General features: G+C 34.2%; 1 protein-coding gene across 2 annotated transcripts; it reads right to left on the bottom strand.

The window, feature by feature from the left end:
• Positions 268-13,814, bottom strand: LOC18595033 (dynamin-2B). 2 transcript variants are annotated; one of them, XM_007022790.2, is made up of 22 exons: positions 13,450-13,806; positions 12,426-12,476; positions 12,226-12,346; positions 11,968-12,060; positions 10,177-10,238; positions 9,917-10,034; positions 9,458-9,800; positions 8,535-8,682; positions 8,222-8,323; positions 8,004-8,123; positions 7,497-7,580; positions 7,298-7,425; positions 7,045-7,129; positions 6,787-6,925; positions 5,372-5,448; positions 5,165-5,221; positions 3,206-3,353; positions 2,977-3,125; positions 1,962-2,075; positions 1,816-1,883; positions 1,166-1,338; positions 268-864 (listed from the first exon to the last, which is right to left on the bottom strand). In XM_007022790.2, the coding sequence occupies exons 1-22, from the start codon at positions 13,594-13,596 to the stop codon at positions 629-631; spliced, it is 2,763 nt and encodes a 920-aa protein (XP_007022852.2). In that variant the 5' UTR covers positions 13,597-13,806; the 3' UTR covers positions 268-628. The 2 variants fall into 2 exon arrangements, with proteins under 2 accessions (XP_007022852.2, XP_017979108.1); XM_018123619.1 differs by lacking the exon at positions 268-864 and having other exon boundaries at positions 1,302-1,381; positions 13,450-13,814.

The following is a 16,208-nucleotide window of genomic DNA, read 5'->3' as shown; positions in this document are numbered from 1 at the left end:
AGTACTGGCTGATTCTGAGTACCAATCATCAGTGCCCCCCATTGTGCCGCTTTCGGCCAATGCTAACTAGCTATACTCGGCAGAGACGGCCAACCTGGGCTTAATTCTACACCCATGACTCCACTAAATTTGTCTCAACAAAAGCTATTGAAGAAGCTTTTGGTGTGAGAATTTAGGATCAAGAGCAGACGAATAAAAAACACAGAAGAAATAAGAAATATTCGGGGACATTTGAAACTAAATAACAAATATAAGTTGCTATGGAAAAGAGCATAAGTTGGGTAATTTACTTCCAAAGGTTAAATGCTTTTTCCTTAAAGCAACCGGACAACGAAAAGTTTTGCTCATTTAGATTCAATACAAACAAATACATTTGTAGTATCTTAAAGAATTGAAATAGATGACCCTCCTACCGATACAACCCCTCCCAAAGAAAAAAAGATTATAATTGACAAAAATACATCTCAAAATCACATAGATGTAACGCCACATATATCTACACACCTATTCTAAATCTACAAACGCTACATGATATAATCTGAGCTTGAGAAATATGCTCCATGACAAGATCAAATGCCCACCCAAGATGAATTTGCATGAATGAAATATAAGTGATTTAAGTCCTTATCTAGTATCTGTAAGATGAAGCAGACTGTGGTGGTGCTGGTGGCAACCGAGTTGGTGTCCGCCGGCTGCCAGAGCTTGACCCTGAACCTACATCACCATTCTGTGCTGGGTCACTATACCGTCTGCTATGACCGTTGGCCCCATATCTAGATGATTCAACAGGTCCATTTGCAGCAGCATCAAATGCAGACCTCCAGTCTTCACCTGATGAGGGTCCACTTGCTCGTGGGCTGTTTTCTGTATCTCAACAAAAGGAGAGAAAAAACCACAGTTGTTCAGGTGGAGAGACCTATAAAATAAAATCACTACAAGACAAAACAAGCATCCTACAGTTAAATGTAAATGGAATGCATTCAATTCTGGATCATTGGAAGGTTTTGCACCAATTTGACCAAATAAATGAAAGAAAAGGTTTGCACAAAGCACATTGTATGATTAACATTTCTACAGAAACATTGTACATGCGCATGGATGGCAACCATCTTTGCAAATAAGCATGACATTTCTTTGCACAACGAGAATCACAAGAAAATGCTACCTGCTACACTACCATTAGACCAGCTGGAGGCGGCAGCTGCTCGATTGTCATGAATGCTAAGTAGCCTCGTAAGTTTTGAAAGAAGAGACGATTGTTTCTGGTAACGTTCCCTCCTGCGCTTTGCATTTTGGTCTTCCTGGAGTAATTCCTCAATCCTGGCATTGCTTATGGCACTAACCATCAAAGCATGAGAGTAATGTCATTCCCCAGTAAGAACTGAAATAACATCAAAACATAAAAGTATATCCAAAAAAGGTAATAGTTTTCAGCAACAAAGCATGGATATTAATAGCATGTATAAAAGCTGCATGTCTTTGACCTAACCGCAAACTGTGTTCTTCCAACATTAAACAAAAGTGGTAGGAATATATCAAACATTCGGCAACCCTCATTACCCATTTATTATGACAGTATGAGCCTCCTAAGATTGGCTCTATCTTCAAAACGAATATCCAGCAGAATGAATCTTACTATGGATAAAACTATGCCTCAAAGAAAAAAGATAGCCAGAATCAATGAGCATCCATGACAATCGAGCAAGCTGCTTCCAGCAAACTTCTAGAATCAATTTGACAAAGCAAAAAGAAGACAGAAGGAAGAAGCAAAAACAAGCACTTTTACACAGGCTAGGAAACATAAATAGCACTGACCTAACAGAGCTATATAATTGAATGAGCATGTCTTCTTTCGCTTTCTCTACTTGGCAAAGAACAACAGCCTGCTAAGTTAAAACAATGATGATTAGAAACTATACATCAGCACAAACACAAAAGGTCATTCAAGAGAATAAACTGACCTTTGGAACATTAGCAGCAAGGCTGTTAAGAACAGCTTCCACATAACCACGTACTTCTTGGGACATCCACCGAAGCTCTTCTTCTGGATCAGCAGGTCTTCTTGCCATTGTATCCTGCAAGGGCAATATGCATATTGGTAATAATAGATGTTTGATAATCAAAATTTTGATAGACAAACCAGATTCCAACTTTCTTTTTTCAGAATTAAAGCAGGCCAATTAAGCTATACATTGGCCACCTCCCCAACAACTCTTTGGTGGCGTTTGGTACCTTACAATGCAATATGATTACAGGTAATGTGATTGCAAGAAAGATAACATTACCGTGTTTAATATATAAGCAAAGTAACGATTAAAATGCATGAAAGATGACATTGTAGCGTTAATACTTTGCTGAAAATGTAATGTCAATTTTCAGAATTACCCTTATTTATTAAAATGCAATATACAAACACTGTAACGTAATTTAATTAGACACACTGCAAGGAATGTGCTCTCACTTTCCTCATACCAAACGCTACTTTTTTTCAATAGTTCTTTGCTTACCAAGAGGGTGGGGGGAGGGGGGAGAACCTTTGAAAATTTCCCAACTGATTAAAAAGCAAACAAGTTGAAAAGTAATTGTTTATATTTAAGAGTAATCATAGGAAAAATATTAACTTTCCACTCTGTTATAAACAAATAAAAATACAAATAAAAACATTCCAGGTGATTTCTTTTTTATGAATTGTTTTATTTAAACCACAGTTTTTTACTTTTTACCAAAAAACCTTTTGACTGATACTATTTTCCCAACAAAAAGAAAAGGCCATTCTTATGCTGGTCAACCACACATTGATTCATAGCTAAAATTTTACCAAATCAAATTGAATGATCAAATTAGTTAAAACAATCTAAACCAAAATACCCCTAAATCCTAACAAAATAATGAACTACAGAACTCCAAGAACCTAAAACATCATCAGAACACGAGTATAAGATAAGAGAAGCCAATCGGAATTAACCAATAACTCACAAGTGAACCATCAGATAGACTTTGCCTCATGGGAGGGGCTGATTCACCCTTCACTTGCCCTCCTTTAGATTCAACAACATTTCTTAACCTTTCTAACCACTCAACCTTATCTGCAGTGCTCTCAGCCTTTAACAACACAGCACTGTGAGCTGCAAAATAAAATTGAAGCATATAATGGCATGCAACTTAGTATAAGAACAACAAAATCAATTTAAGGAAACTAGTAAACCTTTCAAAACTGTCTTATATGGAACCCTGCTAGTTATCTTGAAAACAAGACTGGGTCCTTTCCCAGAATCAGGTCCATTTGCCTTCTTATCCTTGGAACTTTTGGATGAGCCACTTTCATCATCAGCAACTTCCTCAATGTTGCATTCCTGATGATTAAATGATTAGAAAAGCAGTGACTGACATAGAGGACAGACCAATCGATTTAAAATATGAGCAATCTTATTGAGATCACATCTATAAAGCAAAGCAATCTAACATATAACAGCTTACTAATTCTCTAGTCCCAATCAGCAATTCTAGGATTTTTATTCCTAGTCAAGCCCAAAATTCTTTCTCTCTCTCTCTCTCTCTCTCTCTCTCTCACACACACACACACACACACACACTACTTACTTTACNAACTACTTCTTCTCTCTCTCTCTCTCTCTCTCTCTCTCACACACACACACACACACACACACTAGTCTTTTATTTTTGAAGAGAAAACTGATTTCCTGTCTAATAATTTTAATTTAGCTAAATAATTATGTATTAAGAATATTTAGGGTAGTTTAGAGGGAAAAGGACAGGAATTAATTTCTTTATCCATTTGAAGTATTAAGATAGCATTTGGAAATTTAAGTTTCAAAGGAGGACTCTGGAGTTCAGAGTTAGGATAAATGAGAACAATAAAGCCTTTGAAAACAGAAATTTCACAATTACAATAAAATCTATAGATTTGTTAATTTTTCATTCATCAAAATACCTAAACAAGAGTGGGTTTTAAAATCATCCCCTCATATCTTCCAAATACACTGCCACATTGAATGTTAACCAATATTTACATATTGTTTCTTCCTCATAATTAAATTAACAACAAAACCTAGAAAATAATTCGTTTGCATTCTACAAATATAAAACAAAGTAAGTCAAACATGAAAATTTATATGAAAATATAAAGGCCAGATTACAAAATGGGTGCTCATTAATGTCAGAAACATAACAGATAGAGATGTAGTGTAATCTAAAATATGAAATTCTCACCAATAAAAATATTTAATAAGACCTTTCTAAATTCTCACTTTACCCTTCAATAATTTATAAAATGATAGAGAGAATTATATTTTTCCACATTCATCTTTATTTGGTTCAATTTTATCCCTTAATTTAATTTATTTTGTTACTTATAACTAATACAAACTTATTTTATTTTATTTATTTGTGTCTTTCTAGAACTTATGATTTTAATAAAGCTGAATCTTTTAATTTTTTTTAATTATGAAAAATAAATTATAATTAATAAATTATTTTTTACATTTACAACATTTCTGCATTAATTCGATAACTGCTAATTTAGCTTATGTTTGCAACACTTTTAGAACAGCCTTACTCGAGCAACAGTTCATATAGAAGTTTCCACTGGGCCAAACAGGCTCTAAACCCTAATCCTAATCCTAATTCCTTCACTTCCATTCACCATATGCAGGAAAATTCCCCCAAATCTGTCCTTCGGCAGAGATCAAGAAAGAATCTTTTATTTCCCTTTTTCTTAACAAGTGAAGAACAAAAGCACCAAAAGAAACAATGGCGGTGCTACCCATGTACAAGGCAATCTAAAAGTGATGAAAACATTTCCATAATAACCAATATCTCGAAACAAGCACCTTCGAGCTAATGCAACTAACACCCTAAAAGACAACAAAGTTAGTCTTGACATATGGAGAGTGTTAATCTTCAAGTAGTACCAATACCCTCATACAAAGCAACTTGCAAAGAGAGAGTGAGAGAGAGGTTAGAATGCCACTTGTACACATTGCACCATTAAAAAGTGAACAAAAATTAATCAACTTCTATAATCACTAAGAGATAATGAATAATATTGAACAATCAGAAGACATGCATGTGTCTATTAGCGTTATAATCCAACTATAGTCACTTCCAAAGCAAGATATCCGAGAGATGAACATTCACTTCATACCTCCAATGTGATGACACCACGAAAATGCCTTTCCTCCTGTTTTTTTGTATAACCAAACTGTAGCAAAGATTACTGTTTAACATCATTACTTGAACAGAGAGAAAATAACAGGCATCATCAGCTATACACAGACACACACACACACACAGATGGATAATAGCAGCACAACACACTAACTTTTGGTTTTTGAAAATACAACACACTAACCTTGCCAGTTTTCTCATTCAAAACAAACCATCGCCTACTCCACCCATTTGTTTTGCCACTTTTCTTCAGCAAGAATCCTGCAGATACAAACAGAATTGATGCTAAGGGTTTTCCCACAAGCAGTCAGCTACATGGATCGTATTGTGCTATTGGGCTCTATTTAGGATCATATCCAGAATAAGCTCAATAAATGAAAAGAAAATTGTTTTGTTTAAAATTGCAAATAATTAATATAAAGGTGTATCTGTGTATGAAGAACTTTGCAATAAATACCTGCCAAACTTCCATTCTACCATTCCTATCCCTCCTAAATCCCTACAACCTCACTTTTTCGACATTTCTTACCAGCTAAACCTTAGACTTACTACAAGATTCTGAGAAAGGAACTAAGAGATGAATGCATACATGTTTATTACAAGATTTTGCACTCTATATAGAGTTAAAAATTTTCAGATGCACATCCAACCTAAAACCAATTGGCAATAGGTGGAGAGGCCCTTGTTATATTTATATGTCCAGAAAACCACTAAACAGTGTGGGATATTTTTTATCAGCACTTCAATACTCCCCCTCAAGTATGGGACCACAGACCTATCACATGGCATGAATCAATTGACGGGGGACCTACGAAGGGACTAACGAATGGGGACAACACCTCCTCTGATTCCATGTTAAATTTTTAGGATGGGCATCGAACCTAAAACCAAATGGCAATTGTAGAAAGGCCGTTGTTTTATTTATATGCCTAAGATACCCCTAATTTTGAGAGATGTGGGATTTCTTTTATCACCATTTCAATATTCCAGCCAGCCAGCCTTACTACAAGATTCTAAGAAGGGAAACTAAGAGGTGAACACATATGTGTTTATTGTAAGCTTTTGCACTTACATCTATCTATCTATATATATATGAGAGAAAGAGAGAAAGAGAGATGTGAAGTTAGAACATTATATAACTGGGATTATTAACATATTATTGAGAGTTTAAAAACCAGTAAATTTCCTAAAAAAAATGAATGCAAAGCTTTATACCCAGTTTTTAAAGTCTTGACCTTTAATATGTTTCTAGGATTTCAAAATGATCCCTGCCTGCTGTTAGCAAGAGCACTTTTACAACATCTACATAGTGTGCTATAGATTCAAACTAAAACCTGCTTGTTTTTGGAATTCAGGAGAGTAAATTGCCCTTGCTTACACATATTGTGGCTCTGCTCCTGAGAGACAGCATGTCAGCATCATGTTCATTATTTCACAGACTACTTATGAAAATTTGATAATTCCCACAGGCACAAATCCTTTGCCATTTCGCAATGGCACCACAGGAAAGAGAAGACGTTCGAGGCTATGATTCCGGATGGTAGATGAAAACATAAATTTCATAGTTATGTATTCCAAATCCTCAGTTGGATTACTAACCTGCTGTTATCTCACCACCAGGTCCAGCAGTCTTCAGCGCTGATCCCTCTTGTACATCTTTTTCTTGCTTACTTGATTTATCTTTCAACGTTTTTAAGCTTCCTTCAGATTGTTGTCCACCTGTTTGAGGACTAGTTGCCTAAAAAACAGAAATGAAGAAAACAAATAGTCTGTTGGACAAATGTAGTCACCGACAAGCTTAATATTAAAATATCTACTAAAGCCAACTTAGCATAAAGAAAGTAAATAACTCCATACCCGATTAAGAATTGACTGCTCTGCATCAAGTGCCTTCTTGGAGGACCGATTCTTCAGCTCTTCTTCTCGACGCTGTCTCTCCATTCTAATGAAAACTAATGGGTCAGAGAATTGATAGAAAACAAAAACAAAAACAAAAATAAAAGTATATATTGCTTAAATTATCGAAAGGGGAACAGAAAAGTTGCAACAAATAAATAAATCATTAGAACGACCAAAAAAATATTTCATATAAGTATATCTCTTAGCTTACCGCCTTTGCACCAGACGAATGAAATGTTGAGGGGGAACAAACGCACGTTCCATATCCACTAGTGCAACAACCATCTTTTTGGCTTCATTTTTAAAACCATCAAGTGCAGCACTTGCAATTGCCACAACCTGCATAAATTTTTTAAGTAATAAATTCCACATGCAATAGTCTAAACTTTTAAAGTTTGTAAAGTATATACCTCTCTCTTAAAAGGAGCATATCTTCCAAGACCAGGTGTAGCATTTGCAGCAGCAGAAACTATATCCAACAATACACGGTGAACCTAATTTGACAGGCACCCAAAAACATTGGCTTCAAAGTTGGAATAAAAAACAAAGAAAAAATCTCATTGAGATGAATATCATATGATTAATTAATTGCATGGAAACAGAGCTATAAATGTTCAGGAACCTTTTTCACACGGGAAAAAGTGCCAGAATATCGATTTAATTGTTATAGTGAAAATGCTTAATATACGTTGTTATCTATTCCAACCATAACCTTGTTTCCTCACCTACAATGTTAACAGCAGAAACTTGTGCAAACATACTTATATAAAACTTAGAAAACAGATACAGCAGAAATAAAAGGCTTAATGCTTGCATTAGTAGAAAGTATACTTACAAATATGCAACAAAAGGGAAAACAATCATGAAGAATTAACCTTTACAAGAAAGTATAGGTCCAGAGCACAACAAAGAGGTACCTCATCAACACATAAACGTGAAGGTTCTTTTGCTAGCTCTAAGACACCTTTTATCAAAGATCTTAAACCCTTCTCTGGAGATATCAGATAGGGTTGATAACCATCAGCTTCTAAGACAATCTGAGAGAAAAGTGCCATTGTGAAGGTAAAGAAACCGACCAATAACTAGCAACTTAAGAAGGCACAAAAGTTTAATGAAATTTGACTGTAGAACCTACCCTCTTGACATTGTTTATGTCAAAATGTCTGTCCAAAGGGAGCTGCTTAATCCTGTTAGGGAAACTTCCCTCAAAACTAGCAACAATTTTCCAACCATTTCCCTGCAAAATTGGGGGCAAAAATAATTCAAGCAATATAAGAGAATTTATTAAATCAGACTCAGACCAAAAAACACTACAAAGATTTGTCAAAAATAGCCATTTTTAAATATTGTTTGGACATTTATCATAAGCATGCAGATAGTTCTTTAGCCCTCTCTATCAGTACTTAACAATAAAGATGAGCATTTCACTTCTACAAGAAGCAACTCACTTCACCACCCGTTATGTGTTGCAGAAATTTGTCCTCAAATTCACGGCACAGCTCCAACGCAATAGCTCTTGTGCCTTCAGCAGTACTAACCATTTGTTCACCAAGCCTCAATAATTCATCCTGGACTATTTGAGACTTCCCCTGAAGCCTGGCATGTGGTGAAGAAGGGAATAATTAGAAACCTAAAAAAGGAATTAAGACATTGACAGCTTTAAAATAATAATAAATGTAAAACCAAGTTTAGTTTCAACTCTTCTGTAACAACTGTCTTAAAAAAAATGAAGCAAATTCCACCAATTATACAACAAACGAATAATACTAATATTAATCATAATGATGATGATGATGATGATGGTGTATATGGATGCAAATTGAAGATGATTCCAATAAGACTCCAAATGTTGGTGATCTTGTGCGATGCTATCAACCTCACATATATTTGGGTATCTAATCATAGAAAAGAACCTTAACCTTAATACTTACTTGCCAACTAGGCCACCTCTACCATTGTGAAGACATCTATTAGTAACCTAATTATTTTGCAAATGGTCAACCTCATAACAATTTTTGATTGAGAATCATACTAAGCTCATTAGGTAGTACAGATACCTTAATACAAGCATGAGCTTTTAAAGATAATATGTGATTTACTAGCAATATAAATTTACATAGATTCTGAAAGAATCTATTTAAGGGGCCTTGTGGTAATTCTTTCCTTAAACCTTGGGAGCTAAAACAAAAGAATTCTGCACCAAAATAGGATCTAGGAACACAATATTTCCCACTTTCTAGGCAGTAATAGAGCAGTATTAGAAAGGAAAATACAGTACCACCAAAAAAAAAAAGAATGCAGCAATTTCGTAGACTTGAATAATGACATAAACAGAAACCAAAGGGCAGAAGGAATTGGGCAAAGCAAGTACCCTGAAAGGAGATTTGGAAGCCTGAGTTTCATACGGTTACGTATCTGGCCAGCAAGGGTGTCTACCAAAGCTACTCTCCCGAGTTTGCTTTGAGGGGCTCCGGTCAAAATTGATTTGAGACTTTCATTCTCCGCTCGCCAAGCCGTTTCTAAAGAATTATCAGATGAAGCACTTCCAGATTGAGCTGAAGCTATAGAAACAGACTGACCGATTAAAGCAACCCATGGAATATCAGAAGTTTTAGGTGGTCCCTGATTTGACAAAAGAGCCTGAACTGCTGCAAGGGCTTTTGAGTCTGAAGCAGCTTGATCAATTTTACTAATGATGCCAACAGTTCTGGTCCCTACAATCAATTAAAAATTGGCAAAACAATTTTAAAAATACAGTGGAAAGAAAAATTTTCTCACTTTCAGCCTGGAAAAATATCATTTAAATATGCAAGAACTATGGAATTCCCACCTTCTGAATCATATTCCTTCGCAATCCTAAGTGCTCGGGAGGATGAAATTTCTGGCGCCTGAGCAGCAGGCACGATAACAAGCAAAATAGCATCATTATGTTCAACATACTCTCTGAGCTGAGGAATGAAGTAAGAGAAATAGTCAGATAACTAGCCAATCAAAACATCTCAAAAACTGGCAATCTAAATAAAGAATTAAGAAACAAAGAATGTGTCAGAGGGTCCAGCTGTTAAAAATTGAAAACATTCAGCCACTCACCAATGAGTCGTCCACAATTCTTTGCTCCAGTCCAGGTAAATCAATCAATTTTAATGGTGGGGCTGAGATACGAAACAAGGGGAAAAACTGTTAAGAAATTTATTAATGTAAGGTAAGTTTTATATTGCACGTGCACATACATACAAGAATATATCTTAGCACATGCACACGTGAGAGAAACAGAGACATTGGGGAAAGGGAAGTATAGACCTCTGAATGGCCATGTTTTCTTACAAAGACTTTATGATAATTTGCGTTTGATGAATGTTAACTTCCTATTTGGTATCATTCTGGAAATAGATTTGAATAGATTAATCAAATTCGATTAGATTAGCTAATAGAGCTTTCATCTATGCCTCAATAATGCAAATATTCTATAGGTCACCAACCAAAGGAAAAATTTACCATTGATTTCTCCAAACAATAGAAATATTTTCTTTTTAAGGACTGACTTTCATGGAATATATTTACAATTGTTTTCTCCAAAAAGTAGAAATATTTTCTTTTTAAGGACTGATTTTCATGGATAATATAATTCCGCAACCCAAACAAAGACTTAGATCTGGTATGCCACTACTATTTAAAAGAAGAGTAAGGAAACGAAGAAACTTACACGCCATCATCTATATAATATATTGATTCTAAGGGTATTTTGGTCTTTTACATCAAAAGGAAAACTAAGGGGAAAAGAGAACAGAAAAAGGTGATAAAAAAGGACAACAAAACAAAATTAAAAAACGGTTTTGGTTTTGGGAAAATATTCTAATTTTCTTATTCTCCTCTATTCTTTCTTTTTCATTTGTTATATTTTGAAATATCTTCAAATAAAAATAACATTATTCAGAATGACTTAAGAAAAAACATTATTAAGCATACAGATTTAGTCAATGAATTTATCTTTTATTTTAAATTGGTCAAAACCATTTTCAGCTCATTTGGAAAAAGAAATGAGGAATACGAATAAGGAAAAATAATATACTTAAAAGGGGAAAAAAAGTAAAATGGGAATCTAAATTCCTTCTATTATTCTTATTTGTTTTCTCATGTTTCATTCCTTTTAGATAATTTTTCTTAAAAATTTCTAATTTTGAAAAACTTTTAAAGAAATATCAAATAGTAAAGTTTGATGAACAAATTTGTATCTTTTAAAATTAGAAAAACTAATATATGCTTTGAGATTTTCACGGATTTTTTTTTTTAAAATTTGGACCTTTTTCTTTGTTATTTTCCTTTGTTTCCGCCATTCTTTAATTGTTTTACCGCTTTTCCTAAATATTTTCAAACAAAAACTTCTAAAAAAAGTAATGATTTAAGATTATTCAAAAAATTTATAATTTAAAATAATTTGTACAGATATCATCAAATATAAGAATTTCTCAATTTATATTTTTAAAAATAACAAAAAATGAACATATGTTGGTGCATGCAAAAAAAGTATAATAACAATAATCTTTTAAATCTATTCAATAAAATTTAACCCCATGGCCAGACACAGGTAATCAGCTAGTATAAATTATTAAAGTTAGCTAGGTCTCTGGTTAAAGTTCATAGGTAATAATTGCAAACAATCCAGCCACCCACATGTACAAACTTAGTTCTTAAAAGCACCCCTGGATGTAAAAAGCACAATACTCATTAAATTGATCATTTAAAAAGAAAAACAACTTAAAACTATCATATAACAAGCAAAACTTCATGGAGACATCAACCTCTTATAGAAATTCTTCTACTTATACATTCACTAAAACGACTACAAATCAATGATACAATTCAATAAACATCAACACTAACCTGTACTAGTACGAAGCTTCAGATATATTTCATCACGACTCCTGCCTGAAGAACCTTTGCTTAATCTATCCTGTAGAGAATGCCGAAGAGCACCTACAATGCACCAATTTGAAAGATGAAGGGCAGAAAGAGAGATCACAACATCAAAAGACCGATATGCAGAGTATATAATAACAATGGTATATTTGCCAGGTGCAAACAAGCAACACTAAGCCACAAATGAAATAGAAGCAACAAACTAAAAAAAGGAAGCCTTACTTGCAGAAACTTGTTGAGATTTATTGTCAATTTGCAAGATGATTGATTTAGAGCTTAAAGAACCATCTCTAGCCAAATCAATGCTGATAGGAGCTCTAGTGGCACCATTTTCACCAGTTGGCTGTCATTAAATACTAATATAAAGGAAGTCCTCCGATAAAAATAAATATCCTCAAAAGCTCAAAACAAATGCAACGTACCAGAACAGGATGCCCAATTAGACTGTTCAAGACTGCAGATTTACCAGCCCCCTATTTGGTACATTCAGAAAAGGAAAATTAAAATTTATATAAGAATGAGACAAAATATTTCAACACCTCATGGTAGGACAGAAACAGGTTGATTACAACACAAATTAGCTGTTTCTTCACTTTTTAGGAACTTTTATTCAATGAGCTACCTCCTATGATTTGAATAATGTTTAAGTTTTCCCTGCTCTTAGAGGGAGACAAGAAATAGGTACTGAAATCTCAACCAAAAGATGAAAACAAAGATGCAGACTACTTCACCACCATAAAGAGATGCTTGGAGATACAAATGAATCACAGTGAAAACAGTTTTGGGTATAGTAATACAAATAAGGCACAGAATGCGTAGCAAATACAGGCCTTTTCATGCCCAGCCTTTTCAGGAAAAGGTGAATGTTTATTCCTCTCTTCTTTTCTTTTTCTTTTTTCTCTCCATAGAAAAACCATTAACAACTTTAAAAAATTGGAAATGCAGCAGGTAAATTGATGTAATCCTAAAAGTGAACAGGAAAATATGTTTCATGTTTAAATCAACATGCCTCAAGGATCTAATAACTGTTATAGATTGAATATCCTAGAGCATCATTAAATTAGCATTCGAATTAATCGAAGAGAAATTAGCAATTAAAAAACTCCCTCAGCTTTGAAGAGAAAAGAATCAAAAGAAACCTTAAAAAAAACAAATATAATGTTAGCCAGCGTGTTGCTCTCTCATTTTTCTAGTAAATCTAGCTTTTCTCAACAATATCAACTTTAGCAATCCAATGAAAAAGTATAGCGTCCTACATCAATCAATAAAATTCAACTAAATATGACAGTTTTCCATAAAGAATTATATTTAGTCCGGTTACATTTCTTTCAGCTGGCATCCAAAGATTTCCAATCTTTATCACCGAAAAGAAATAGGAAATCTAGCAGATCCATTAGGGAACATCAAAAAGGTGTAAAAGAAATATGATCGGATGGAGGAACATACGACATTGCCGAGAGCGACGACGTTCAGGAAAGTGGAGGAGCGTTTGGAGGAGGATGATGAGGTCTCATCGACATCTTCATCGGCAAGGATAGCAGCCGCTTGCCTCATCGATTCGGAAAGCTCTGCCAATTCTTCGATTGCCTCCATTTCTCTTCGATTCCAAAAACAAAAATAATTAGAGATCGAAGCTTTGAGAGAGACAGAGAGAAAACGAGAAAGGAAAAACCCTAGATTTGGATCTGATTTTTTGCGTTATTGAAGAAGGGGATTCAAAAATTTTGAATATTTTTGTTTCGTCTGTTCAAATTTCGATTTCTCTCAGCGAAATAGTTGAGAAATGAGAAATGAAAATGACGGTTTGGTTTCTGGTCATGGTTAAATAACCCAAAAGCGACCAATAAGCAATGGGGACAGTTTAAATTCAACTTTTTTTTTTTAAAATCCAATTTTCTTCTCTCTCAATGTGGGGGAAGTCACCTGCCACTTGTCTGACGGACCAAAAAAAAAGAAGGGGGATTCAAAATTTTTTTTTTTAAATATCTAATAATCAAATTTGATTTTTTTAATGTTAAAATGGGACACATGAACTATTTGTATTATTATTATTATAGTTTCTAATCCTTCTCACCTTTTTGTTTTCTTATTAGCCTTTGTGGGCTTATACTCTTAAGCATTGTCTTTTCACTTAGTTTTATTTACAATTAGGTTCATTCATCTTCTCTCTCTTGGGTCCATGGAAAAAATTGTTTTCAATAGTTATATACTCCATTAATTAATTAAGGACTTGTTGTAGGTGCGACCATTGCCTCTTCTGTCGACTGTGGCACGTAAGTAGTACCCTTCAACTTGTGTTTACAATGTACACAAGTTTAAACCCTTTTCCTTTTTCTTTTCTTGTATATGGACTTGATTTTTCAACTGTGTTTGCTTCTGCTGAGTCATTCAGACCTTTTCAACAGGGAGAGAACTTTTATGGTAACAAAACCAATGTCATGTATAAATAAACTATTGAAGCATTACAATTCTTAATGACTAAGTCAACTAATGCATCAAATTGTCCAAGTTTGATCACACGTATTGTAATAGGAATCAATTGAAATCCAGATTCTAGAATTTTTTCTCAACTACAAAATGAAAGATCAACTAGTCAAGGTAGGAACAACTTCTTGTTCTTATTTAAAAAGAAAATGCTCTTTATGCTCAATATCTCTCTATTCATTATTTGTCCAAGTGCTCAATGGTAGTGAGTCATCTAACATTTGTCGATGACGTGATTATTTTCTCTAATGGAGCTAAGTCATCTTTGCAGAAAATATTATCATTTTTGCAGGAATATGAAGTTGTATCTGGACAGCGTGTTAACCACCACAAGAGTTGTTTCATTACTCATCGAAACTTGGCAAATTCTAGACACCAAATCATATATCAAACTATAGGATTTAAACATTGTTGTCTTCCTATCACTTACTTGGGGGCTTCTCTGTATAAAAGCCCTAAAAAGGTATTGTTGTTTGATGATCTTGTAGCAAAGATAAGGAAGCGCATCATAGGGTGGGAAAATAAGACGTTGTCCCAAGGCGGTAGAATTACTTTAGTGAGAAGTGTTTTGTCTTCCTTGCCCGCTTATTTACTTCAAGTCCTTAAATGTCAAGCCCAACTCTATAAAATATTTGCCATGTCATTTATGTGCTTGATAATATGTTTGCATACTTGGAAAGCCCCGAAAAAAATCGTTAAAAGTCGGCAGTAAACCTAGTGATACAACTAAATTGAATTAAGCCTCGAACTAATCCAAATAGAGATTTTAAGAATGAAATTGAGAATTTTAAAAACCCAGAATGACTTAATATGGTGATTCAGAGTTCGAGGATTAATTTGGAGTCAAATTGAAATTTTCATGACGTAGGGGCAAAATAATCATTTTGCCACCAAAGGGCAAAATTGGAATTTTACATCACCCAACACTTGTCATGCCTAAGGATTTCATCCATTAACATCTTATATTATGGATAATTGAGATATTTTATGTGGTGGTGAAAGAAAGCTTAGTTGTTAAGTGTTAAACATAGACCAATGGAATGGTGACATTCATTTCTTTATAATTTACATTAAAAATCAGCGCATGACTCTCCCATTTCACTCCCATATGTTCGGCCTCACCAAGGAAAAGAGGAAAGAAAGAAAGAACAAAACCCTAGTTAGAAAATTCAAGAGAAATTTTTGAAATTTCAAGGAATCAAGTGACAAAAGATAAGATTTTTCAATTTTAGCTTGAGATCTATCTTTCCTAAGCATTCTTTCTCATTTTCCATGGTTGAAGTTCATGATTTCATGATGGATCCCTTGTTGGCCGAACCTAGGGGGAGAAGATTTGATGATGAATTTAGTTGAAAAATATGTTATTCTAGTGTTTTTAGTTGGTTGGTGATGTGTAGCATGAAAAGCAAACAAGAAAAATTCATGTTCTTCCATCTCCCTCATTAGCCGAATCTTCCTTATGGTTTGTTGATGGTGGATTTGATTTTTATTTCAAGTGATTTGGTTAGGAACTAATGATTTATGGTATAAAAAAATCAAGTATGAAAAACCATAGTGTTTATGCACCCATCATGGCCGAATTTCATAAGAAACCTAGTGATGATGATTCTTGTGATATCTTGTGTTATTTAGTTAGAATTTAATGAATGGTGGTGATGGAAATCGAAAATGGTAATTTTAAAGTATAGTTCTTTTAGTAAATAAGTTGAATAACAGTAAGA

This window comes from Theobroma cacao, chromosome 6 (assembly GCF_000208745.1).
Source record: "Theobroma cacao cultivar B97-61/B2 chromosome 6, Criollo_cocoa_genome_V2, whole genome shotgun sequence".
Classification (NCBI taxonomy): domain Eukaryota; kingdom Viridiplantae; phylum Streptophyta; class Magnoliopsida; order Malvales; family Malvaceae; genus Theobroma; species Theobroma cacao.
This window is presented reverse-complemented; position numbering and strand designations above follow the sequence as displayed.